At 51.5% G+C, this 24,666-nt stretch overlaps 11 protein-coding genes across 11 annotated transcripts; 5 read left to right on the top strand and 6 right to left on the bottom strand.

Annotated features, from left to right (window-relative positions):
* Positions 1-2,073: 2,073 nt before the first annotated feature.
* P174DRAFT_421879 (uncharacterized protein) lies at positions 2,074-2,322 on the top strand (the record flags this gene model as incomplete). The annotated part of the gene is made up of 2 exons (XM_024824990.1): positions 2,074-2,231; positions 2,283-2,322. 2 exons carry the CDS (start codon positions 2,074-2,076, stop codon positions 2,320-2,322), a joined length of 198 nt encoding a protein of 65 aa, XP_024681437.1.
* A 188-nt stretch (positions 2,323-2,510) lies between these two features.
* Positions 2,511-4,422, top strand: P174DRAFT_421878 (uncharacterized protein; the record flags this gene model as incomplete). The annotated part of the gene is made up of 2 exons (XM_024824989.1): positions 2,511-4,079; positions 4,135-4,422. The coding sequence occupies 2 exons, from the start codon at positions 2,511-2,513 to the stop codon at positions 4,420-4,422; spliced, it is 1,857 nt and encodes a 618-aa protein (XP_024681436.1).
* A 105-nt stretch (positions 4,423-4,527) lies between these two features.
* Positions 4,528-5,471, bottom strand: P174DRAFT_421877 (uncharacterized protein; the record flags this gene model as incomplete). The annotated part of the gene is made up of 3 exons (XM_024824988.1): positions 4,528-5,060; positions 5,116-5,347; positions 5,439-5,471. The coding sequence occupies 3 exons, from the start codon at positions 5,469-5,471 to the stop codon at positions 4,528-4,530; spliced, it is 798 nt and encodes a 265-aa protein (XP_024681435.1).
* A 173-nt stretch (positions 5,472-5,644) lies between these two features.
* On the bottom strand, positions 5,645-7,528 carry P174DRAFT_432210 (DUF563 domain protein; the record flags this gene model as incomplete). The annotated part of the gene is made up of 3 exons (XM_024825737.1): positions 5,645-6,530; positions 6,611-7,116; positions 7,406-7,528. The coding sequence occupies 3 exons, from the start codon at positions 7,526-7,528 to the stop codon at positions 5,645-5,647; spliced, it is 1,515 nt and encodes a 504-aa protein (XP_024681434.1).
* A 1,098-nt stretch (positions 7,529-8,626) lies between these two features.
* Positions 8,627-10,817, top strand: ap3 (putative aspartic-type endopeptidase). The gene is made up of 4 exons (XM_024827640.1): positions 8,627-8,758; positions 8,860-9,083; positions 9,148-9,891; positions 9,956-10,817. The coding sequence occupies exons 2-4, from the start codon at positions 8,860-8,862 to the stop codon at positions 10,632-10,634; spliced, it is 1,647 nt and encodes a 548-aa protein (XP_024681433.1). The 5' UTR covers positions 8,627-8,758; the 3' UTR covers positions 10,635-10,817.
* A 984-nt stretch (positions 10,818-11,801) lies between these two features.
* Positions 11,802-14,158, bottom strand: P174DRAFT_432208 (uncharacterized protein; the record flags this gene model as incomplete). The annotated part of the gene is made up of 7 exons (XM_024825736.1): positions 11,802-12,090; positions 12,365-12,702; positions 12,820-13,214; positions 13,273-13,563; positions 13,653-13,718; positions 13,935-14,031; positions 14,096-14,158. 7 exons carry the CDS (start codon positions 14,156-14,158, stop codon positions 11,802-11,804), a joined length of 1,539 nt encoding a protein of 512 aa, XP_024681432.1.
* Positions 14,159-14,874: 716 nt separating this feature from the next.
* On the bottom strand, positions 14,875-15,457 carry P174DRAFT_371652 (uncharacterized protein; the record flags this gene model as incomplete). The annotated part of the gene is made up of 2 exons (XM_024822385.1): positions 14,875-15,152; positions 15,223-15,457. 2 exons carry the CDS (start codon positions 15,455-15,457, stop codon positions 14,875-14,877), a joined length of 513 nt encoding a protein of 170 aa, XP_024681431.1.
* Positions 15,458-17,886: 2,429 nt separating this feature from the next.
* Positions 17,887-19,120, top strand: P174DRAFT_504923 (putative malic acid transport protein; the record flags this gene model as incomplete). The annotated part of the gene is made up of 2 exons (XM_024831237.1): positions 17,887-18,708; positions 18,941-19,120. Exons 1-2 carry the CDS (start codon positions 17,896-17,898, stop codon positions 19,118-19,120), a joined length of 993 nt encoding a protein of 330 aa, XP_024681430.1. The 5' UTR covers positions 17,887-17,895.
* A 66-nt stretch (positions 19,121-19,186) lies between these two features.
* Positions 19,187-19,983, top strand: P174DRAFT_452116 (beta-class carbonic anhydrase; the record flags this gene model as incomplete). The annotated part of the gene is made up of 5 exons (XM_024829053.1): positions 19,187-19,361; positions 19,409-19,446; positions 19,493-19,632; positions 19,682-19,900; positions 19,957-19,983. Exons 1-5 carry the CDS (start codon positions 19,276-19,278, stop codon positions 19,981-19,983), a joined length of 510 nt encoding a protein of 169 aa, XP_024681429.1. The 5' UTR covers positions 19,187-19,275.
* Positions 19,984-20,076: 93 nt separating this feature from the next.
* P174DRAFT_513343 (cation-translocating P-type ATPase) lies at positions 20,077-23,368 on the bottom strand (the record flags this gene model as incomplete). Its single annotated transcript, XM_024831970.1, has 4 exons — positions 23,071-23,368; positions 22,748-23,013; positions 21,882-22,686; positions 20,077-21,855 (listed from the first exon to the last, which is right to left on the bottom strand). The coding sequence occupies exons 1-4, from the start codon at positions 23,293-23,295 to the stop codon at positions 20,077-20,079; spliced, it is 3,075 nt and encodes a 1,024-aa protein (XP_024681428.1). The 5' UTR covers positions 23,296-23,368.
* A 468-nt stretch (positions 23,369-23,836) lies between these two features.
* Positions 23,837-24,346, bottom strand: P174DRAFT_442714 (uncharacterized protein). The gene has a single exon (XM_024827639.1). It carries the CDS (start codon positions 24,248-24,250, stop codon positions 23,951-23,953), a length of 300 nt encoding a protein of 99 aa, XP_024681427.1. The 5' UTR covers positions 24,251-24,346; the 3' UTR covers positions 23,837-23,950.
* Positions 24,347-24,666: the final 320 nt, after the last annotated feature.

Raw genomic sequence — 24,666 nt, 5'->3', positions numbered from 1 at the left:
GCCTTAAAATTCATCTACACAGTGTGTGAATATCAGACATCTATCTATCAATCGATGCTCTGTTGCTGTAAAAGGAGGAAATTAGCAGTACGTCCTGCAGGTAGCCTCACCACTCAGCCTCATTTTTCGGCAGCTGATCATCATGACTTGGTGATTGCATATGCACTGTTACGTAATCTCCCTCTGTAATTATTCCCTGCCAGTGCTTGGAGCATGCACCCATGCTGCTCACAGGGACTTACAGGGATGGCATTCCTTATTGCTCTTAAGCTACGGAGTACCACTCTGCCGATTTCCTCCGATGCTCACTCAACGCTTTTCAGGAGAGCACCTCCCTAATGAGTACATGTAGATTGATATTCACAGATTGTGATGTATCAATTGTAGGTTTTACAGCTGTAATATGTCACCAGATATTTCTGACAACAGTGTTATGGTATTAGCGACCCCTGATCGGAATGAATCGGACTCTTTGTTTGTGCCTGAGGCAGCTAGCAGCTTATTACCTGTTTTGGATTGCTGCGGAAGCTTCAGCCGAGGTCACCAATTTAGACAGCTTTCAGCAGCAGATATTACTGATAGACAATGAGCCTCACAGTAGTCTGTTTGTTGTACTACGCAGGGGTAGATGATGCTAATGGGCTTCCTTACGATTATAATCAAGTACCGATCGCAGCGTCTCAGGCCCTGGTTATATCACGTCTCAACGGCTGATTTGCATCCGGGTAATTAATGTCAGAGAATTCGACTTACCAGTAACGTAACAGGCCCAAGACTGTTCTGGTTAGAGCATATAGGAATGGTGGTTAGTGTTGTTCTTGGGGTTGTGCTTCTACGCAGTATGGAGTCGGTTATATATTTCGGCTGGATTTACCTCTCTAGACTAACATACTAGTAAAATAAGATCATTGGGACCACAATGACACCTCCTACAACAGATGTTTAATTTAACCGTCTGTCTATTCACATGGCTCCAGCAACCTTCATGTTAGTTAAACTACGTGTTCTGCAGAAACAGATAATTATGTGTCTGGTCGATGCCATACTCCGACCATATCAACACGACTGACACCAGATGGTGCGGACGTCAATAGAAGCCAAAGATCATGATGCAACCAACTTGTGGAGATCAATCATCAAAGTCATCGCCTCTAGGCCTCACTCTTCGACTCCTATATAATCACACTGGCTTCAGACACATTTTCCAGGATGAGGTAGTCCTGAGCTAACTCAGTGGCACATAGGAGATTCAATTTGCCGTGTACGCTTGCAAATACTCTGTGATAAACAACGTGAATTCGTAACAACTAACATTATTCTACACTGCGATAAGTTGCGCATGGCTGCCATCGGTTTCTACTGCTTTGGTTTATTCAACCAAGGGTGAATGCCTCATGTCTGACTATGATGCCACTGGAATGCCAGTCTGAAACAACTCATTCCATGACAAATCAAACAATCTCATCGACATTACCACTTCCTTGTTCTTGCCTACTATCCTTCTGCTCCCCGGGCCACCCTGCCAGATTGACCATCAGAAGCTGCTTCCCCAAGCTCGTCCGCCATACTCAGCGAGTCAAACTCACAGCCCGATGGCCTCAGCCGACTGGACACGTACCACTGCTTTAGCTAGAGTTGCTTTCTCTTACAGCACATCTGCATGTACAATACATAATGATGGCTTAGCACGTACAATACCCCATGGAGGTCCCAGTTGCGTGGGTTGGCCCTGCCGCGCCGGACGTTAAGTAATATGCCAACTGCAACAACAACAACAACAACAGCGACCCTCCATCAGACCGCAAAACATCTTCACGATACATAGTCCTCTTCTTTTTGCGGGGTCTCGGGAAACTTGATTAAAGGTTCTTCGAAACTCGGAATTAACTAGCGTGCTACAGCTGCAGAGGTTCTCTTTGCCAATGGAACATCCAGAGATGAGTCTCTGGTATGCTTCACAGATTCTGCTCCGGTGCTATCCATGCAGAGCGAGGATGGCCAAAGCCAGTTCCTCCCTGAGACATGGTCTAATTGAAGGGACTTTTTCCTTGGTTGACAGATACAATGATCTCCATGCCTTCTGCCGACTACGAGTCAGTAGCCATGTTGATTGCTTTCATCCACAAACTCTACCACCACTACATCGACGATTGGCATTCCACCGATCGACCATTTGACGCAACATGTCCCTCTACATCACTGTCCGACTCGATTCTCGGTGTAACCTTCCAGTAACAGACAATGGGTTTTTGACTTTATGAAAAGCTGACATCCCGATCCAGGGGCGTCATTCCAGCTTTCCACAACATTCTTGGCGCGTAGCTCGAGGTCATCAGCCAAAGCATCAGAGCAGCAACACTATTAATAGGACGTCCTAAAAGAGCAGGTCTCAACATCAAAATAAACAAACAAAATCGTTCCATCGTATAATAAATGCTTGTGCGACCAAGCTGGCTTCTAAGTTATCTGGACTCTTTATCCCCAACATTCTTGCATCACCCGCCATCAACATGACATCTGTCACTGCGAGTCTCCCTGTAGAAGCTCAGGGCTCAAAATATTTATCACAAAAAGCTCCAGGGCGCTCGCACGATGATGGGATGTACCATCCTGGTAATGCTCGACTGGCAGTCGCTGCAGATCCTTCCCATGAATACGGTAACACGGAGACGAAGCCAATTGCGACAACAGACGCAATGCTTGACGGACACGGCTCGAGCGAGTCTGGAATGCTTCGTGGAACAATAACAGACACACTGCCCGACCCCAAGGCCGCTGCTGTAAAACCCCGGGCTCTGCCGTCAGAAGTGCCCCTGGATCTGCGTCAAGGACATTTCGACCATCCACTTCAACTTATCGCCACAATGACTACCTCGACAAACGCCTCTTCATCAACGACATCCTCGACCACCTCTTACAACTCTACGATCCGTACCACCCTTCATACCGTCTCGATGCCGACCTCCACTCGGGCTAGTTCTACCACGAGCGCATCCCATGCCACCTCCACCTCAGCCGCCGCCGCCCTTCGCTGGGAAACGATGACCCCTGCCGCGCAAGCGGGGATTGTCATTTCGGCTGTGAGCCTCGCCATCATCTTGATTGGGATGATCTTCTGGTGGCTGCATCGCAAGAAGCGGGCTCTGCTGAGGGCCGTCCGAGGGGAAGAGGCCCCGCCACCGACGGAGAAGCAAAATCCGGCATACAGATTCGCATCAAATTTGTATACAAGCAGTACCTCCACGCTGGTCAATGTAACGGAGATCTTCAAGGCTTCCAGGGAGAAATCACCGTCCATCAATGACAGAAGCAGCAGCATTTACTCCAACCACCAGCCACGAAGCAATCTGTTCACCCTCGCAGCGGACAAGGTCAGACCATTACGAGGCAGGAAACAGCCCCCAGACAGGCGCAGCCGCTATTCCCACGGTTATGTCTTTGCACAGGAGTTTGAGCACGTTCCCCCACCGCCGCCGACGCGTCTGCAAAAGATTGTCGCCGGTTTATACGCCAACGGTTCGTCCACAGTCAAAACAGTAACAGCACCGTTCAAAGCGCAGCCTCCACCGCAGAAAGACAACGCATCCTCAACGTGGAGCTCCATGAGCAGTCGCACTCCGTACTCGCGCGCCTACGACAGCTACCCGCAAGCGCATCAGTTTCAGCCTCCCTGCGACATCAGCAATAGTCTCGACCTGGTCAAAGTGCGGAGTGTTTCCTCGGGCACTGTCGCCATGAGCGACCCCGCGGAGATCAGCGTCGACGCAATGGCGGGACGTATCTCGGGAGAGGGCAAGCGACACCAGGAGGCTGTTCGGGAGTCAAGCCCCTCGCCGTCGCAGTCCACCACGGCTCCATGCCAGCGGCAGTCACCACCACCACCACGGACCTCGCGGGAGGGAAGCCCCGCGTATTCTGGGCCAGCGCCCTCACAGACACAGCTGGAGGTGCCGTCGGTGAAATTGTGGACCAAGCAGGTGTACCGTGTTGATATGGACTTTACGTCCCGTAGCGACGGCCAGCTGCAGGTTGGCGAGGGACAGATGGTCCGCTTGGAGCAGATTTTCGACGATGGATGGGTAAGTCTAACCCAGTCCCTGTGTTCCTCCAGTTTGATTAAACTGACTCCCCCAGGCACTATGTACACTGACCGACACCGAAAAGCAAGGGCTCCTCCCCCGCGCCTGTCTCTCTACCTGGCCCATCAAGGAACGCCGACACTATGCCTCCAGTAGCAACACCTCGGAGCGTGCCCTGGGCGTCTCTCCCACAGACTCTCAGTCCTTCCGGTTCTACCGGCAACACTCTCGACCAGGAACGCCCAAACCGGGCACCGAGTCCAAACCGGCTACCGAGTCCAAACCGCCGAGCGTGAAGAAGCAGTCGATCTCGCCTACGCTGTCGACATTCTTCCGTCTGTAGTCTGCTTCTTTCAGTCCTCTTCTTGTAGATATTAGCGTACATGTTTCATCGGCTGTACGGTTGCTGTTACAAACTGATACAATCATAATCAAGTCATGTACATAATTAAGAAGCCAGTTCGAAGCGGCTCCGCGCCGGCTTCGCAGACAGTTCGCTCGGTTGTGCGTAAGCGCACGCCTCGAGTTCCGCTCGTCTGGCTTTGGCTCTGGCTCCACTTGCCCAGAATGTATTCTTTTCAGTTTGACTTTGCCCTCGGTTGTTAGCTGCAAGTGTGCGTGACCTGAGTAGCAGCGCAACCAGCACGATGATGATGATCCCGGCTCCGGCCGCACCAACCCCAATGCCTGCCTTTGCGCCTGTGGACAGGCTAGTTGTCGCTACTGCTGCTGTTGCCGTCGCGGCTGAGGACGTAACAGACCCCGACGGCGCTCCAGCCAACGTCGAACTCGCGCTCGAACTCGCAGATGCAGAGGCAGACGCAGAGGCAGAAGGCAAAGCCGAACTCTCCGGCGCCGCCAACTCAAACGTCCCACCATCGCAACAATCCCTCTGACTCAAACTCGCCTCATCATCATGACAACAGTACCTCGTCAGCGCGGCATTACACGCCCAGATATACTGCCCACGATAGGAATCATCTATCATCATCAGCACAGCCAATCTTGTCAGTAGGCTTGAGGGGAAGTAACGTACATGTCGTACAAGCTACAGAACACCCCTTGTAGCTCTTATCCTGGCAGGAGGGTGTATAGTACAGCCCGGTGTAATTGTATGAGTGTCCGTCCGGGAAGTCAGTCAGCGAGCCGTCGGCGTGGTTGTTCTTGTCGCGGCAGAGGAGGTTATCCGTGCATGTTGCGCTGGACGGGCAGCAGGTGTTGGCGTTCGGGCAGGGGGCGTCGTCTGCGGCGTGGGTGCCGTTGCGGTACTAACATGTCATGTTGCTTTTGGTTTGGGCCTGTCAGCTTGGAATCTAACTTCTGTATCGTCATTGTACAGTAAGAGAGGATATCTCACACCTCAATTGATAAGAAGCCTCGGAGTTCGAGCATGGTTGGAAAGTGATTATAGCCGGAAGGACGAGAAATACTCCAAGCTTGAAGATAATTTGTCTTATTTGTCCAAGCGTGCAATCAATCGCATCATTATTGAATATACAAGTCTCTTCATAACGCATTGGCCAGCTTATATTGGCAACACGTCCTGTGCAACATGACCCCTTCAATCAGATCACGTCGTAGTTCCGCTCTCCTCTGTTATACAAAGCCTTGATGGCAACATTCATTAAATCCATGAACTTGTCATGCTCGAGATAAACGTCACTGTTATGCCAGTCGTCGCGCTTCAAAGTTTTAGCCGGCTTCGTTGCGTGAGCGCTGAAATACAAATGTCCAAGTAGCGAAGCAAGGTTGCGAAAGCCCTTGTGATTCAAACCCGGCGGGAGAATCTCGACCATCACAGAGCCGGATGGAAGAAAGATACCGTGCGTGAGACCGGCGCCGTGCACGCCCACCAATATGTCCGATCCCTGGGCAATCCTCAGCTGCTCCTGGAATGGAATGCTGGCAAAGTCAATCATCTGGACGGTTATATGGGGAAATTGCTCTTTGACTGTTTTGAAGTAGTCCTCCTGATTGATCAGCTTTCGGCTTCCCGTCCGGTCGATAAAAGTCAACACGATCTGCGGGCCCTGTCGGGGTCGGCGAAGTTCCACATGGAAGTGAGAGAGGACCCGTCTGGAAAAGGTACGGATCAGTGCAGAGTCTTCGCATGAATGGATCTCCCAATCACCCTGCCAGAGGGGGTTCGATCCGCCCGCCAGGGGCACGATCAGGTTCTCGAACTCGTTGGTCGGACGCAGATCGCTGATTCGGAGTGGTGGCCGCTGAGCGAAAATCTTCCACAGGTCAAAGTAGGGCCCATCTTCGACCTCGTCCAGGATGACGACCTGTGCGTTTTCGATGTCGTCAATACTGAAAAGCGGCCTGTGCGGGTTGGGGCCCGCAGTCATGCGCAGAACATCGATGGTCATGGTCATGGAAAAGATCTCCATGAGAGAATGCCAGACATTCCGCGCCCTTCTCGCTGAACCAGGATCGTGTGATTTGAAACTACGGGAGGAACGGTATGGTCGAGCTTGCCCTGGAGGGAGACTGCCTTTTGGAACACGACCCCAGGGCCTGTCTCGTACCAATAATTGTGAAATTTTCCGAAAGTGGGTACGTTCTCGCCATCCAAATCTCGCAGTTGACAGTCCATAATAAAAAGTCGCTGAGCGGGATCGTATACAGCTCCGCGCCCGAAGCAGAACGTGTCGATTCGGGAGCCCGACTCTGTTTGACTGTGGAAGCAGGTCAAGCCTGAAGGCGAGTTTGGAGTGCAGTACTCGGTTCTCGAGTCGCGCAGCTTCTCCAGATATGTGATACCGAATCGATCTGCGCAGTAGGATGGCACCTCGGCCACCGCCGAATACTCAGCGGGCAGAGTAGGCGCCTGTTCTGCGTTTGGGAGATGGCCCTTTGTATCGGAATCATTTCGGTGAGGGCCAGATGTGGAAGATGGCAGCGGAGAATATTGAAACCGCGTCCTTGTAACTGTTACATGTAAGAGGAAAAGAACAAAAAGCACGCCAATTACAGTGGCAGAGAGCCGTACGACCCGACGTTGGGAACTGAGGCTTAACCAGGACATGAGACTCTGGTAGTAATAAGTTCAAAGGGAAACATCAGCCAAAGGAACAGGTAAACCCTGAGAGTAGGCCAACATGAGAGGAAGCTGAAAGTGGCGGCGGACTCGATTCGAATGACCAAGCTGTCTAGTGCGCCAAGAAGATATGGCGAGAGAGGGGGTGCTGAATTGCAGTTCAGACTCTAGACTGTGGATGGGAGTGTGGAGCCTGTCTATCACGGAAAAGTAAGCATGCAGAGGTCCGTCAATCCCGTTGCGGCCTAGCTAGTCTTGATACGGAGGATAGATAGGCGATCACCCTGCTCAGCAAGGCCCTAATTCCTGATGCCAACATAGCTAACTCAGAGAGATTCATGATTGGGCTTGTTCCAGCTTTCGTGGCGGCTGCTAAGTCTGCTAGTGGATTGGTATCAGAACACATCCTGGTTCTTCAAGGCGAATCATCATGAGCGATTATCCGCCAGGCATCATTGTGGGACTTTGCTCAGCGCCAGGGTGTGATATGGCCTGGTGGGTGTAGATTTGAAACATTGAGACAGGCATGCTGCTTCAAACAAGGAGTGGGATTGGATCATGATTCCAAGGTCGCAAGGAGAAATCGAAGGAGAGGGTGGAAGAAGCTGTTTTCATCAGTGTGCGGAGGCACGCGCCCATAATTTTGAAGTGTAGATTCCTCGGCAAGCTGGGTTAATACGCTTACTAACGCTATTCCATACATAGTTAGGTATTGTCACACATCTCCCACTCAGCCAAGAAGGTGTCCAGACAACCATCTCTTGCTAGTAGGGATGATAGTACAGTAGCGTCAACATAGAGTAGATGGCACGACAGGCATGATCAAAGGAATGCTCAATACAATGTTGTAATGTTGTATAATCTTTACCCTCACAAAGCTCTCCTAGTATAGAGTATGGTAATATATGTACTCAAAGGGTTTAAGAATAGCCAATCAGACGCTATCTACGCGGGTAGCATTTTTTTATAATCATGCTCCAGATAGGGCTGTCTGATCTTTATGTGCTGAAATTCCCTCCTCACACCCCCTTTTTCTTTTTCTCTACAAGCAGCTACACATAGTCATAGCACAGACTTAGATTGACAAGAGAATATCACTGAGAACTCACTCCACTTCAGCACCTAGCTAGGCACAAATTATCATTCATGGCCTTACAAGCGTCATGCGATCTTAGGTAGGGTCACATACAGTCTACTGAGTAAGTGAGACCTAACCACCAAAGTAAGGCCCCACTTCCTACTTGTCATTGACTCGTTTGGCCCCATTATTGTCCCATTATTAATATTATCATCGCGGCCCGCTCCCAGTGCAATCCTAAAAAGTACAAGCACCATGGCGCCAGCCATCGAAACCCATGGCAGCTTGGGCCAATCATGGAGTATGCGTAGAGCGGCGCAGTCAACTTGCGTCGTGGCGTTATTTCTGAAAAAGGAAAGTTGTTGGGCAGTGTGAAATTATTGATGGACACAAAGTACGTTTTACTCCTTAATCAAACACTGGCTGAGTGGATTGGCTAAAAGTTGTGATAACGCAACATAACCAGGCGATATTGGTCCTTAGGCGCTTTGCCTGGCGCATAATCCGCCTGGGCATCTTCCTCGAACAGAAGTTCGGCGACGTTGGATCTAGACACTAGTAAGACAGCCTCGTGGCAGTGTTCAAAATCTTCCTTCCTTATGCCCCGTGCCTTCTTGTGTTATGTGTAACTATTCGAAACTAATCTGAGGATGATCGAGATGCCGGAAGATCGAATATTGTTTTCTGTTGCTCCCTCGAGCTCCTGTTTGCTCTCGTTTCTTCTATTCCTGCTTCCCATGGTCTCCTCAGCTGGTGCGGATTGCGTCCCATCCCCATTCAGTGTGCGGGTTGGCAATGTGTCTCTCACCAACGATCAAGTTGCCCGCGGGGTCGACATCTCCGTAGGGACACCCGCTCAACCGTTTGCCTTCCTTCCACAGTGGTAATTCTCTCCATAACAGAATGGCACTCGTGAAATTACAACGCATATGTCTAACATGTTCCAGGCCATTGAACAACACATTCGTCTATCCCACAGGCTGGAGCTGTGGCACGGACTGGGCCGAAGCGGGCTGCATGACCTTCCGCGGAGGGTTGTTCGATAAATCAAAGTCGACTTCTGTGGGAGCGACCTCTACAGACTCTTACCCGACAGACAGTTCGCCATATCCATCTCTAGAAATATTCAGTGACACCATAACCCTCACACCGAGCATCAATGTAACCAAATTTCCCGTTGGAATGCCGAAGTCAGGCTGGGGAGAGGAAGGATACCATCCGCAGGCGGCTATAGGACTCGGCCGCAACTCCACCTTGTTGAATGCTCTCGTCAGCACCGGCAAAATCGCCTCAAGGTCATGGGCCATGTTCTGGGGCCGTCAAGGAGTGACAGCAGACGCGCAGATGGACGGCAACTTTGTGTTTGGTGGTTACGACCGCGCCAAGGCGTCTGGGGCCAACTTCACCCAGGGACTGGTCTATTCTAACCCTGCGTGCAGCACTGGCATGTTGGTAACCATTACAGACATTTCATTGAACTGGGATAATGGTACGACTACGAGTCTTTATGATGGGAGCCAGTCGGCTGCCATGTCCGCATGCATCGTTCCGGATTACCCTGTCCTGATGACCATCCCTTACGAGCCATATTTCAAACGATTCTCGGGTATCACGGGGGACAGCATTGTATCATTTGGCCGCTCATTTGGCATCAATTATTATGGGATGCTGTATCCTTCGGGTAAAAGCCCGTGAGTTCACCTGGCCATGAGTTCGAGTGCGGATGAGGAGCATATGCTTACAGAAAAAATACAGATACTCTGGCGACCTGTCCATCACCCTTAGCTCAGGGTTGAGAGTGCGCATTGCCAACGATCAGCTCGTCGTCCCTAACCTCACAATCGACAAGACTACTGGGGCGATCTTGGCTAACGCGTCCGCTCCCGAGCTTGTACTCAACTCCATGCAACAAGTAAACGCCGACGATTTGCCCCAGCTAGGCCGCCAATTCCTCAGTGGTGCCTACGTGATGGTCAATCAAGACGCCGGCCAGTTCTCCCTGTGGGCAGCCAAGCCCACAACCGAGGAGGATCTTGTTGCTGTCAATCCGGACAATCGCGTGTACGGGTCCTTTTGCGCGCCAGGAGTGTCCAATCTCGTCGATGCCACCCAATCCACCGGCACCTCGGATCCCACGCAATCGGCCGCGTCTAATAGCAACGTTGGACAGTCTCAGAGAATGGAGGGGGCAAGCACCGGACTATCCTCCGGAGCGATCGCAGGCATTGTAGTGGGGGGCGTGGCTGGTGTAGCCTTGGTCGCCGCCGGTGTATTCTTCGCAATCATTAAAAGAAGAAGAAGAAGGCAGACGACACCGACACCTGAGATTGCGGAGGCCTTCGCCCCAAAGGTGGTTGACCAGACGCCGCGTGCCCCGCAGGAGCTCCCCGGACACTTGCCAAATAGAAGTACTGAGAGATGGGAGCTGGAATGAGTCCTGCCACGACCGCGGGGAAACGGAAGTAAATATTGCATTGGCTATACGTTTACGATTCTTTCTGCATATAATCTCTTGTATAATAAGATACTGTTTATACCCCCTGCAAGGTTTTGCTATTTGCCCAAAGTTAAAGGTGTTAGCTGGTGTATCTGATGGCTTGTCCGGATTGTATCTCGCGAAGTCTATCTTCCACTGTAGCAACACCGCATACTGGACAGTAGAGCGTTTCAGTTCTTTCACAGCTACAGGCGATACCGGTGAGTATATATACCCATCGACGATGTCGAGAATCTCGAGATGATATCATCCAGGAGGATACCATCCAATAACCATCGGAGCGCGGCTGAACAATCAATACCGCATCGTCCATAAACTTGGCTCCGGTACATACTCGACCGTCTGGTTAGCAAGGAACCAAGAGACCAGAAAATACGTTGCCATCAAGATCACAATCGCAGCAGGAGACCTAGTTGACTCCCAAGAAAGCAACATCCTCCGTCAACTAGGCGACGCAGGATTAAAGGCCGAGTCACACGCCGGGGCTGCATACATCGCAGTACCGATCATCCGTAGGTTGACTACGAAGACCATTCAGCCGTCAGTGAATCATCGAGGAGGTACCGTGCAAAAGTCAAACCATCAGGAAAAGTCCAGCAACTTGTCAATGGCTGCGGGCCATAGATTTCAAAGTTCTCGCTCTGTCTGACGTCAATCATAGCTTTAAATTAAATAAATTTCCTCAGCCACCATAAGGCATCATTTTGAAAATCCCCCGCCAACTCCAAAAAGCAACACCTCGCCAACGCACACGAATCGGAGGGATGGCTCGGACTGCAGACTGGACTGTGCAAGAGCTATTTCACGCATATTCTACCCTTCGTGCTCCCTAGGCCGCATGTTTTGTCGTCTTGCCGGGGTGTATAAAACGGGGGCGAAAAACCACTCTTCGGTTTCGTGTTTTACAAAGTGTCTTTGAGCGATAGCTATAAAACACTCAGCAATGAGCCGGCGTGGACAACAGATACCATCTTTGCAGAAACCAGGTAAGTGAACGCGTTTAAGTGTGAGACACTAGGCATTCAATTGCGCTAATTGATACTGTATTTGTCTTGGAAGCTGCATGCTTTTATATCCGGTTTTCCGGCAGCGATTTCGATCGCGCTATATATGTGGCAGCTGCCATGACAGGGGCTCAGTCAGCGTGCTCTGATCGCACGAGGTGTACCTATCGCTGCCGGCAGTGTAATACTTGCAGGAGGCGCTCGTGCTTTTGTCCGACGTGCCGAGATCGGCCATCACCAGGCTCTTGCCCTCCACCACATAGTAGTCACCAGTACAATTTACCTCGCTGTAGATGCTCATAGTCCAAGTGCGGTTGCGGCCGCCGTTGCCGCTGTGGCTGTGGTTGTAGGCGTCAGGCCAGCCCACGATGACCAACTGGATAGATAGTCTGAAGGGTAGTCTGTCTCAACAGGCCAGGTGGTCATAGTTGTCATCACAGCACTGGCAGCCTCAGCGCCATCCTCATCATCAGCAGCAGCACAGACCCCCTTAGACTCCACTCCAACTCATTGCCAAGGGTGGTGTTCGAGGCCCGTTCACCAGTGCCGTTATTATAGAGTGTGAAAAGGTCGTTAATCTTGAAAGGAATTAAGGCGCTTTTTGGGGCTGGTGGCGCCAGGGGGAGGTGTAGGTAGATGTTGCCAAACATGTTCTAGACGTACTTAGCGAAGGCATATAAGGTCAGACTGTCAGCATTTTGAATGGTCCACAGGCCTGTGCTCCATCCCAAGCGCGCCAGTGCTTTGCACATCCACGGCCTGTAGGCAGTGTAGTATGTCATGATGCAGTCTTCCCCTTCCTCATATCCCACCTTGATGTCAGTGACATGGTGAATATTACTACTGCTTAAGGCTATTAACACCCAGTTAAGGTGTAGCAGTTCATGAATCCACACCAGGGCCTGATTGTTATAGTGGTTGTTCAGGTCAGCATATTCCCTGGGAGTGTGCATGGTGTCTGCCCAGTACATCGCGTCCTTTAGTATTTGCAACGAGAAGTACTGCGGGCAAAAGTTTATGGCTGCAACCTAATGTTTGGGGTCCTTCTGCACTGTGTAGGCAATGGTGTTGACATCTCTCCTGCATGAGCATTATAACTTCAGGTCATCGCACCGGACCGCAATCTTCCAGGCAAACCACTTGAGTAGGTCGAGAATCTTCCAGCTGGGCTGGATGGTGGCAAGGTTCAGATATATAGCCTTGTAGTTGCTCCACTGGTCCTGATTCATCGATGGTGGCCCCAGGTACTCAACAGCAGCGGCCTCGTTGAAGTTGATGCCAGCCTTGGCCACCTTATACATGTAATTCATGATATTCCAGGACTCCACCCAGCCCAATCTGATCTGCTTTTTCTGGAGAACAGTGCACCCATCCTCGCTAATCAGCGCCGTCGCTAGGATGGTAAGATTAAAGTCGGCGAAGTCAGAAATATTATAACCACTTGTGGCAATCACCTCTGTGATCTCCTGCTCCGCCTCCAATATGCAGGTTCCAGGTGGACAGTAGCCCTCGGCTGCAGGCAAGGTCACAGAGGTTGTCAAAGGTGTCGGGATAGCCGGGGCCTGCCATACCAGGACCCTCTGTCTGGGCGGGCAGCTGCACAAGAGCCCCTGTTTGTGTACCGGAGCATAGATTGATGGGACAATACCCATAGATGCAAGCATACAAACATAATCCGGAGACTGGACCAGGTCCAGTACCAGCAACACAGGCCAGCGGCAGGAAGTCCAAGACTATTAGCACTGGCATGGGATGTTCTGTTGTATCACACATCCCAGATGGATAATAGCTATAGTTATAGGCAAAGCTGCATAGGCCCTTGTAGTTAGCATCTTTCCCTTCTGCTAGGTAGCCTATCATTCCTATTATATTAGGCTTAGTAAGGGCAATAGGAGCAAGTAAAGGTGTAAAAGGGATTAAAGTTGTAGGTGCCCTTCCCTTTAAAACATACCTGATCTTTTAAGTTGACTAAAGTAGAGTATAGACCATAGGGAGCACCCCCTTAAATACTTCCTACCTATATATTAAAGTTGTTGAAGCCCCCATTACATGATGTGGTGATGTTAATGGTTATAAGGGCACTCATTAATAAATTATAAATAAATAAATAAATGGTAACCATGCCAGGTGGTGCAGTGATGCTACTAAACTAGATATGAGCACTAATATTACTATCACCTTTAATATTAGTCTGCAGCCTAGAGTCCTACTCCATCTATGACTATTGACATACACTGCAGCATTGGGGTGAACATATTAATATAGGCATCCTGGGCTAATCCAACATCTGACTGCCAGTCAGAAGCAGTGTAATTCTCAGAGTTTGTGACCTTGAATAGTATTAGTGTCCTTCTCACTTATTTTAATAGGAAAGCTCAGAATGGACAGAGGTACCATGAAATGTGCAAATACAGCTTTCCTATTTGCCTGGTGGATGACCTGAAAGGCCACCACCATGGCAAGCACTGTAAATCAATTCATTGTCACAAATGTGAGCGAGGGAAAAGGTGTGGAAACAGACAACTATGAGATAACTGCTCTTTTATATCTCTTTCCTAAAGGCCCAGTCGCCTCCATGGCTGAGGTGTGTATCAACTATCAGGGCTTGTTTCTAGCTCTACCTCAACCACAAGCAAGTAGGATTCTCAGCTACACCATTGTGCTCTTCGGTAAAGGGTCACATCTTCGCCAACATTCCGACGCTAGGTAGATAGAAAAGAAATTGCAGCCTTTGAGGTAGCATTTGTGGCGGTCTTAAAAGGGGACTAAATGACCAGTCTAGCGTTAAGCAGTTTCGGAGAGCCCTAAGACAAGTATACACTAAATCTAAGTACTTCATCTTGTTCTTCATTGCAGGTGCCAATACAGTCACTTTGTCTGGCTTCGTATGAGTCTGCAACAAACAGCATAACAGCACATATATATACATAGTTCGATTTCTTGTTTAGATGCTTCTGCAAACGCCTGGTATCTCAACAGCTCTGTGAGCATTGGAGGGGTAAACTATAAGCGACATTGTGATACCTCTCAAGACTAAATGATACTACCTTACTTAGTTGCCCCCGGTGGTTTTGTCGATTTAGCTAACTGTTTGGTTTGGTGGGTGATTGGTTGGCTAGATCCCACGGTTCTCGGATAAAAGTTACAGTCATGCACCACCTACACTAGTCAAGTCAAGGAAGGTCAAGATAGGGGCAGTCCTTGGGGTCAGCGTAGAAGACACCTCCCAGCTTTTCGATCCACCTGCACCGTTCCTCCATATCATGCGCGTTGTGAATCCGTGCTGCCCCTATATCGCTTGCGTTACCCCGTGTCGTGTGTAACACCCATACACCACCTGCAGCCGGCCAGCCCACTCGGAGATAGCCATCCGTAGACTTTGGGGGCTCCAGTCCACGCTCCCAAAATTCACTGGATTCGCTTCGCCACCAGGTAGCGCCGAGGCGACGCACTTTTAGACATTAGACATGCAATAAAAAAATAAGAAAAGGAAAGTCAGGGAAAGGAGAATGGTAACTGACTCCTGTCGCAGTGTGCGTCCTCTTTCGCTTGCCAATCGGGATCTAACTTGGATGGGCGTTCGGTGTCATTGAACCGGTCAAGCCCAAGAAAGTCCAGCTCTACGCCGAAACAGTTACGCAGGACATAGACACCACCCTTGGAGGGGTACCCGGAGACCTTCACCCCAGGGCCGGAGCCATAGGCTACCCAGAAGCGACCTTCAGGATCATGTTGCACACAATCAATCCTCTCCATTTCTGGTTGTTGCTCTTGTGCTTGTGTTTGAGTTCGTGCTTGTATTGTTTGGAGTTGATGAGGGAGAAGCTGCCAACACGCGAGGACTATAACTGAAGTAACTAGACAGGGGAATAGGATCTTTGCAATGGTCTGCATTATTGTGATTATTGTCAATATCATTATTATTAACTGAAATGGAAGAGGGAACGTCAGGTTCTTGAATCTTGACTTAAAGCTTGCCGGAGATAGGCACCAGGGGCTAGTAATATGGTAGCCTTGGTAGGTCGGTGCACATTCGCCAAGTTTCAGAGTAATAGTTATGGATAATACCACTGAGGTAGGCTAAACAGGTGTGCAGCAGCCCCAGCCGACGTGCTCGCCAGCCTAGGGTTACATCTCCATGATCATTGCGATTAAAATATTTCAACACCACTTCAATAAGCAATCCTTTTCCTTTGATCATCCTCATCTTCTCATCTCAAAAAGTCTGAAATATTTATGCCCCTCAATACCAGAAGCAAGCTTAAGGATAAAGGCCGAAGTGTTGTCTCTGAACTGAGAACTGTGGGGCCTTAGGCGCTAATCTGATAGAGCTCTAGCCCGGGGGCATATGTACAATTTCTCAACCCTCCCTCTAATATCAAATGGATGTTGCCAATTCTCCTCGCATGCTAAACTTGAGATCTTAATGCTGGTAACATGTTACTACGTCTTCCCGAGAGCATGAACACTCTCTCGCCAGAGCAGTTGTACGAACAATGTGGACAGCCTCATACCGAGCCTGTGGAACGTCTCGATCAGCGTCCACTCGCAGACGGCGTTCCAAGCCATGCTGTCGTGCAGGTCTGGTTAGGAAAAGAAAGCGGTCGGGTTTCTCTATCCGAAGCACAAATCATCGTAAGTGACTAGGGAGAGTCCTTTACACCGGCTACGACAACGCGGCTTTCCTCCCATGCTCCAGCCCTTTGGTTCCTCCAGAGGTTCATTTCGAACCCCAAGAGCCGCTTTCGTCTCCTGCTGATATATGGACGCTTGCGTGCACGATCTGGGAAATTATAGGCCAGCGGCCGCTGTTTGAGGGATTCAATCCCTCAGCCGACTGGGTAATCAGAGGACAGGTTGATGCGCTTGGGAGGCTGCCTCTGGAGTGGTGGGTGAAATGGGATTCCCGCAAGAGATGGTTCAACGAGGACGGAACCCGAGACAATGGCAATCCAAGGACTTGGGACAACGATTTAGCGATTCGGTGCAGGAACCAAGGCAGGAGGCCAAGATGCAAGAGGTAGGAGAGGAGGAGAAAGTTGCCTTGTTGGCTATGTTGAGGGCTATTCTTGCCTTTCAGCCTGAGGAGAGGCCAACTGCCACTGAGGTTATGGAGGGTGAATGGATGCAAAGATGGGCTTTCCCTAGCTTGACAAGTACATGAATTTTTCGTAGTGAAGCATTTCTCTTCCCGGAGACTTGGCCTACCAAAGGATGTTTCATGAGATCTCACTCCCTCGACTCGAACCCTTGATCCTTTCCAGGTGTTCTGTTCGGATTTAGCTCTATACCCTGTGACCCCTGTGGATCCAGATGGCCATGGCTGCACGCCTACTCCGTATTCTCTAGCCGACCAAGTCCACTAGAGACAACCCACTCTTCTAGGGTTGTGATTTGCCTGGTCTTGGACGACAGTCCATGATCGAGTCAAGTTTAAATCGATGCTTTGACGCTTATTGGACAGAGAATCTAGCCAAGAGTTGTTTGATTAATTCCATCGAGTGCAGCATCGCAGCCAGCCCCACCAGGATTCCGAACATCTGGTGGGGTATCATTATTAAAGAGAAGGGAACCCACTATAAGTTGTAACCATCTTGTCCTTTATCCCTTCTGCATCTTGATACATGAGGTGCACACTATACAATGGCCAGCGTCGAAGAAAAAGTGAAGAATCTTTATTAGAAATGTCTGAACAAGAGGTATCTATCAAGCTTGATTTCTGTAATTCCTTCAACTCCACTGACAATCTATTTCTGTAGGTGACGATGGATACCCGTATTTATAGATGCCTGCGCTGTGATTCCTTTGACCTGGTTGACCTACAGACAAAAGTACAAGGAGGTATGTATACATAATACTGCTGGAGACACTATGTGCTTAGCAGCATATTAATTGGCTATCTAGTCACAGGTAAGATGTCCTGTTGAGATGACTCTATACATGGTAATCATCTATCTGTCTGAGCAGTCCGGATGTTGTTGATTACATCAATCAGCATCTAGATAATTAATCAATATATCTATCTATGAAGCTATTCTGTGGATAATCCTGGAAATAAGCTTTGTTGATGTGGGGAATGATGTTGGTGATGTCATCCAGACATTCTCCGTTTTGCCCTTTCTCTATAAATGATAAAGACAGTTCGACTCCTCTTAACATACTTTACATGTCTAATCAACAAATAGGTCGATATTATGCCAGATCATCCAGCTTACCCACCAGCCCGCGCGCTGTTCAACTTCTCCCCACAATGGTTCCTCATGCCCCAAGGCACCGGCATCATCTCGGTCATCCTGCACCAACTGCACTACCAGTTCGGTGCATTGCGTATCCTAGCCAAGATCGTCTGGATATATACCATTGTGCTCCTTGCCATCACCCTCTTCCTGTACATTCTGCGCCTCATCCGCTACCCCAGAGAAGTCGGCTACGAACTCCGCCATAACCTCATCGAGACTTCCTGCCTCGCCAGCATCGTCATCACCTACACAACCATCATCCAGATGGTCGCCCTGCAGTACGGCAGCACCCACGGCGTCGCAGTAGGCGTCTACGTCCTCTGGTGGATCGCCGCCTTCCTCTCCACCCTCGCCGTCATCGCCATCCCCTACGTCCAACTCAAACTCCAACCCAGCGGCTTCGAGCGCGTCCCCCCGGCCATTCTCCTTCCGGTCATCGCCGCCCTCACCTGCGCCGCAGGCGGCGGCGCAATCTGCACCTCCACCGCGCTCAGTCCCCGCCTCCAAGTCCCCCTCATTATCGTCGCATACCTCCTCGTCGGCGCGGGTATATCCCTATCCCTCGGCTTCGACGCCGTCATCCTCTTCCAGCACTTCTCCGATCAGCAGCCCCCTCCGCAAAAAGTATGGCAGGATATGATCCTCTGCGGGCCATTCGGGCAGGGCGGCTTCGCGCTGCAGATTCTGGGAGGTGCGGTGCAGAAGAGCTTCCCGGCGTATGCGCGAGGGACGTTGCTGCGCGCGCAGGCGGCTGGCCCGATTGCCGCGGTGAGTCAGTTTGCGGGGGTTCTGTCCTGGGGTTTGCGACGTTTTGGTGGTGTTTTGCGATTATTAGTATTTTGCATACGTTGGCGGCGCAGCCGGGGGGTTCAAGAGTACGACGTTTAGTCTGGGGCTTGGTCGTTGGTTTTTCCTTGGGTATGTCCTTTTCCTCTGCTCTGCTGTGCTCTGGATGGGTTATTGACAAATGCAGGGCGTGTATACGAACTGCGCGGTGCAGCTGGGGAAGATTATGGATTCGCCTGCGTTTTATGTGTGGTCGACGGCGCTACTGCTGATGCTGGTGATTATTGCGATTGTCAATACGCTGTTTACTGTCAAGGGGATCATTACGGGGGAGGTGTTAGGATTGGAGCATGGGTGGAGGAAGGAAGCATACCAAGATGACAAGGAGGCTTAGTATATCATCTGTCTATTGAGTTGTCTATATTAATGTATATCAAACGCAACCTGTCACCATTTGCGGGGTAAATTGCGATATCACCTTGGCTTAAAACATATACAAGCCCTCAACACCATCTCCAGTCATACTATAGACACAGTGTCGCCGTCAAAATGACCAAAATAGCAGACATTGAAGCCGCCAACGCGCAGTACGCCGCCTCTTTTACCAAAGGCCATCTCCCTCTCCCGCCAAAACGGTACGTAGCCTACTTCTCCCCAACTGTTATCAAACTAACAAACCTAGTAAACTGGCCGTCGTCACCTGCATGGACGCTCGCATCGGTACCTCACCCGTCACTTGTACATTGGTTTCATGCTAAAAGGGCAGACGTCTTCTCCGCCCTCGGCCTCACGGAAGGCGACGCACACATCATCCGCAACGCAGGCGGACGAGCCAGCGAAGCCCTCCGCAGTTTGGTAATCTCGCAGCGGTTACTTGGGACGGATGAAGTGGTTGTCATTCATCATGTAGGCCCTACCCATTCCTTGTCTTGACTACTCTTACTGATAGGCATAGACGGACTGCGGGATGCTCACGTTCAGCGACGAGGATATCAGAGCGAAGATACGGGAAGAGCTTGGCGAGGATGCGTCGGATATTAAGTTCCTGCCGTTCAGGGATCTGGAGGAGAGTGTGAGGGAGGATGTGAGGTTTCTGCGCGGGAGTAGGCTTGTGCAGGGGGATGTGACGGGGTATGTGTATGAGGTGGAGAGTGGGAGGTTAGTTCGGTTGGAGGTTAGTGATATATGAGGGATTTAAGATGGCCAGTAGATACAAGCTAAAGGATGAAGGATGGGGACGTGGCTGTCAATCAATAGAACTTTTCTACCGCTGTCTACCTATCTATCTACCTACCTAGTCCTGTCTATATTACTACCTATCTACCTACCTCCAGATGAACCCCCGGCCTGTTAAGCAAGACTCTTATCCATCTTTCCCCGCTGACGGCGGAAATACACCCTCTTGGCAAACTTCCACAGTTCCACCCCCAGGAAGAACAGCACCGCCTCCACAAACACAATCCCCCATTCCCACGAGATCCCCGTATGCTTAAACACCACATGATTCAAAACAGGGATATACAGAATGGGGAACGTCGTGACGAACCCCGCAACAATCGACCAGAACAGGAACTGGTTCCGCCAGATATCATACATCCACTGCGTAAGATACTTCTTGGAGCCGGGCTGCATGCGGAAGAACGACCGCCGCATGTCGACCATCTCCCACGCCAGGAAGAGCGCGAACCATGTCAGGCAGACGAATGTTGTTGCGCGCGCGCGGAAGACGAGGTCGCACTCAGCGGAGTACTCGCGGTTACAGCCGCGGGCGAGATCGCCGTCGCCGAAGCCCCAGACTACGACTGAGAAGGAGGCAAGGCATAGCGCGGCGGTCCATACGCCATAGACCAAGATATCGACGATGACTTCCCAGGTGAAGATGCCCTGTTTTGTCTGCGGGGGGCGGTCCATGATGTCCGGCGCGGCGACTTCCATGCCCAGTCCCATGTCCGGCATGCCGGAGGTGATCATGATGATCCAGAGGATCTCGACGGGGGCGAGCGGGAAGACGGACTGCCCGTCCAGGTCCTTGAAGGCTAGTCCGATGAGGAGGGTACATGCCTGCGCGATGTTCTCAGACAGCAAATGGAGTACGAATTTCTGGATATTATCGAAGATGCGTCGGCCTTCTTCGACGGCGTTGAGGATCGAGGCGAAGTTGTCATCTGTCAGGATAATGTCCGACGCGTCCTTGGCTACGTCCGAGCCGGCCTGGCCCATCGCGATGCCGACGTCCGCGTGCTTGAGTGAGGGAGAGTCATTCACCCCGTCGCCAGTCATCGCGGCGAACTTGCCCCGGCGGTGCAGCGCGTCGATCATCCGCACTTTTGTCTGCGGGGCACACCGCGCAATCACCAGCGGGAGGGTCGGCAGCGCATCTACCTCGCTGTCGCTGAGCTTATCAAACTGCCCCGCTGTCATGACCATCGCGTCGGCCACATCCGCAGCCACACTGCCCAGATCCGACGGGAGGATCCCCACCTGCTGCGCGATGGCCTTGGCCGTGCCCGGGTGATCGCCCGTCACCATATGCACAGCGATGCCGGCCTGGGCGCAGGCGCGGATGGCGCCAGCGGTCTCCGGGCGGGGCGGATCATACAATCCAATCAAGCCGAGGAAACACAGGTCGCGTTCGATCTCCTCGCGCTGCAGGTCCGCGCCTTCGAGTAGCTGAGTTGACTGCGTGTAGGGTTTATGAGCTAGTGCCAGCACGCGCAGGCCTAGCTGCGCCAGCTCCTCCATGTTCTGCAGGATAGTGGCGCGGTGGTCGTCTGTGAGATCAATCGAGGTGGAGCCGTCCTCCCAGATGACGGTCGTGCAGGCGTCGAGGATGCGCTCGACGGCGCCCTTGGTGAAGACCATGCTGCGTTCGGTGTTGCCGTCGAACCGGCTGAAGAGGACGGACATCTTCTTGACGGTCGAGTCGAAGGGGAACTCGGCCATTTGGTGCCAGACTGGACTCTCTCCCTTGGTCCACCGGTCGCGGTTCCAGTTAAACCGCGCGGCGAAGACTTGGATGGCGATCTCGGTGGGCTCACCGCGCGCGCGCCACTCGCCTTCTTCGGAGCGGTAGACGTGCGACAGGTTGGCCATGGCGGCGACGTTGAGGAATTCCTCGAGCCGGGGTCGCTGCTCGCCGTCTCTTCCAGGTCGACGATCGCAGAGCCCTCCTTCTCCTCGTCGAAGCGCACCGGCGGCACAGGGGTGAAGGTGACCTCCCCGACAGTCGGGTTAAACGGCTCATTGTTGGTGCCAACAGAGTACGTCCCCTTGGCCGGGATCCACGCCTTCTTGACCACCATCTTGCCCTGCGTCAGGGTGCCCGTCTTATCGGAGCAGATATCTGTCACAGCGCCCAAGGCCTCAAGCGAATCAAGCTTGCGCACGATAACATGCCGCTCGACCATGCGTTTAGTCCCGACAGCCATGGTAATGGTCAACACGACGACCAGACACGCCGGGATCATACTCAGCCCTGTACCGACCGCATACAGAATGACCTCATTGCTACTGGCAAATTTGTTCGACGCCATCACAATAATGGCAAACAGCACCGCGACCCCAAACAGCAGGATCGCCAGCTTGGACAGCTTGCGCTGCAGCGGCGTCCCGACATTAACGCCCAGGAACCGGCCGACGGCGTCGGTCCCCGTCAGCGTCCACGCCTGCACATACCACCGTTTCTTGGTCTCGCCGTTGGGGCCCTTCTTGACAGGTCGGCGGTGGCTGTCCCCCGCACGCAGGGCTGCAGCAATCGAGCCAATCTCCGTGGCCATGCCGGTTGCGATGACGACGCCGCGGGCCCGGCCGCGCGTGACAGTGCTGGAGCTGTAGGCCAGGTTGAGCCGGTCGCCGGGGCCGGTGTCTTCCTTGAAGACGGCGTCGCAGTCTTTTTGCACAGGGAGGGATTCACCGGTAAGGAGGGCTTCGTCTGTCTCGAAGTTGACTGCTTCGACCAGACTGCACCTCATCAGCTCACCAATTCTAAGAAACAGGGCGGGGTTGGGTAGGGGAGGCATACCGAATATCAGCCGGAACAGTATCACCCGTACGCAACTCAACCATATCCCCCGGGACGATCTCCGCGCTGGGTACGGAAAAGGTCTGTCCGCCACGGGAGACCGTGCCCGTGGGCGAGCTAAGCGAATGCAACGACTCCATGGTCTTCTCAGCAGCATACTCCTGGAAGAATCCCACAACGATATTAAGCAAGATGACGGCGCAGATGACGCCGCCTTCGATCCACGACTGGATGCCAAAGCTGACCGCCATGGCCAATATCAGGACCTAGAATTGGATCAGACAAGTTCGTTTAACGCTCAAAAGCAAAGTGGGTCCCTTAACTAGCATCATTGCGTTGGCCACCTGCCGGACGAGGATCTTGACCACGGACACGCCCTCGCCTTCGTCGAGTTTATTGGGGCCGTACGTCTGCAGCCGATGGGCTGCCTCGTCCGGTGTGAGACCCTCATTGAGTCTGGTGGAGAGTTCTTTGAGGACGGCCTCATAGGGAAGAGTGTGAGCTGGGTGGGAGAGGGGCTTAGAGCCCGGGATATCGCCTTTCTCCATCTTACTCAACTCGACTCAATTCCTTGGGATTCGATTGAAAAGAGAAACCGACTGGACAGAAGGGGATCACCAAGTTTATAAACCCCCAGGAAGAGCAGGAACCCCACCACAGCGAAAACTCATCACCGCGGTGCCCCCTTGGCGCCGAGAATCGGGCATTGGCACTGGCATGGGCAGACCGCTTGGCACCGTCATAGATGGCCTGCGTCATCGTATCTGACAAACCCCCCACGAGGAGATTCCCCATAGTGCGCTCAGCCGCGAGACACGTGCGTCTGGGGGCCAATCAGGGGATGTTGCCAAGAGGATTCCTCTGGGTGCCAAGAAGGCGGAACCGGCGGGGCGAATTGGAGTCCCCTTATCATTCGCCGAGTCGCACCTTATAAACACCGTTATCTGAGTCACTGTGCTGGAGTGCGTTGGCCAGTGTATGCATCCTTACTCGATAGACAGATATGTAGAGATTCAAAGAAACAGGTATCTGGTTCATATTCGTTCATATCCTATCATATCATCAATCTATCATCATAACGCCATAGCCATAGCCCATAGGTAGATATCAATCAATCAATATCATCCATCATCTATCAAGCAATCAAACCAAATCATAGCTAGATGGCTATTCATCCCCTCGAACTCGTCTCCTCAACAGTATCTACTCATCATCAGCAACCACAAACTCTAGAAAAGGGAGACAGGGAAAGAACATACATCGACTCTCCAAATCCTTGCCCATCCCCACAGACGCGGACGAAAAAAGACTCTCGCGACGAAAAATCCCCAGATTCCTCATCCGCACCGACCGCATATACATCTCCTGAGAATGCGAGGGCTGGAACCGGCGCTCGTAGGACTCGGCGGGGTACAGTTGGCGGGTGAGCGCGGCGCCTAGCGAGACGGCGGCTAGACAGGCGACGATGACGATGACGATGATGGCGGCGGTGGTTAGGCCCATTCCTTCTTGCCTTGGTCTAGTAGCTAGTATAGTAGTTTGCTGGGTGCCAACTATGACTGGCTATGGATAGATCGAGTAGATTGATATGATATTGATATTGATATTGTGGAATCTAGTCTACATGATAGAGAAAGGATGAAAGATGGACGAGGGGAAATTTCTTTCTGTTTCTTTCCAAAGCGCATCCTTGTCTTCGGAAGTGCTAGGAAGAGCTGGATACTATTTATGGCATCTTATGTCTATGGTCTTATTGTCTCTGCCTGATCACTGTCCACTAAGATTTATTGTGAGGCAGAGTAATCCATTGCTATTGGCTGGTCTTGTGTGAGTGGGTCAAACCTGCCAATGATCGGCCAATGGAAGATTCTGGAGACACTGTCTTATTGGTTGATTATTCATATGTCCATCATTATGCA

Source organism: Aspergillus novofumigatus, assembly GCF_002847465.1.
Source record: "Aspergillus novofumigatus IBT 16806 chromosome Unknown P174scaffold_5, whole genome shotgun sequence".
Taxonomy (NCBI): Eukaryota; Fungi; Ascomycota; class Eurotiomycetes; order Eurotiales; family Aspergillaceae; genus Aspergillus; species Aspergillus novofumigatus.
This window is presented reverse-complemented; position numbering and strand designations above follow the sequence as displayed.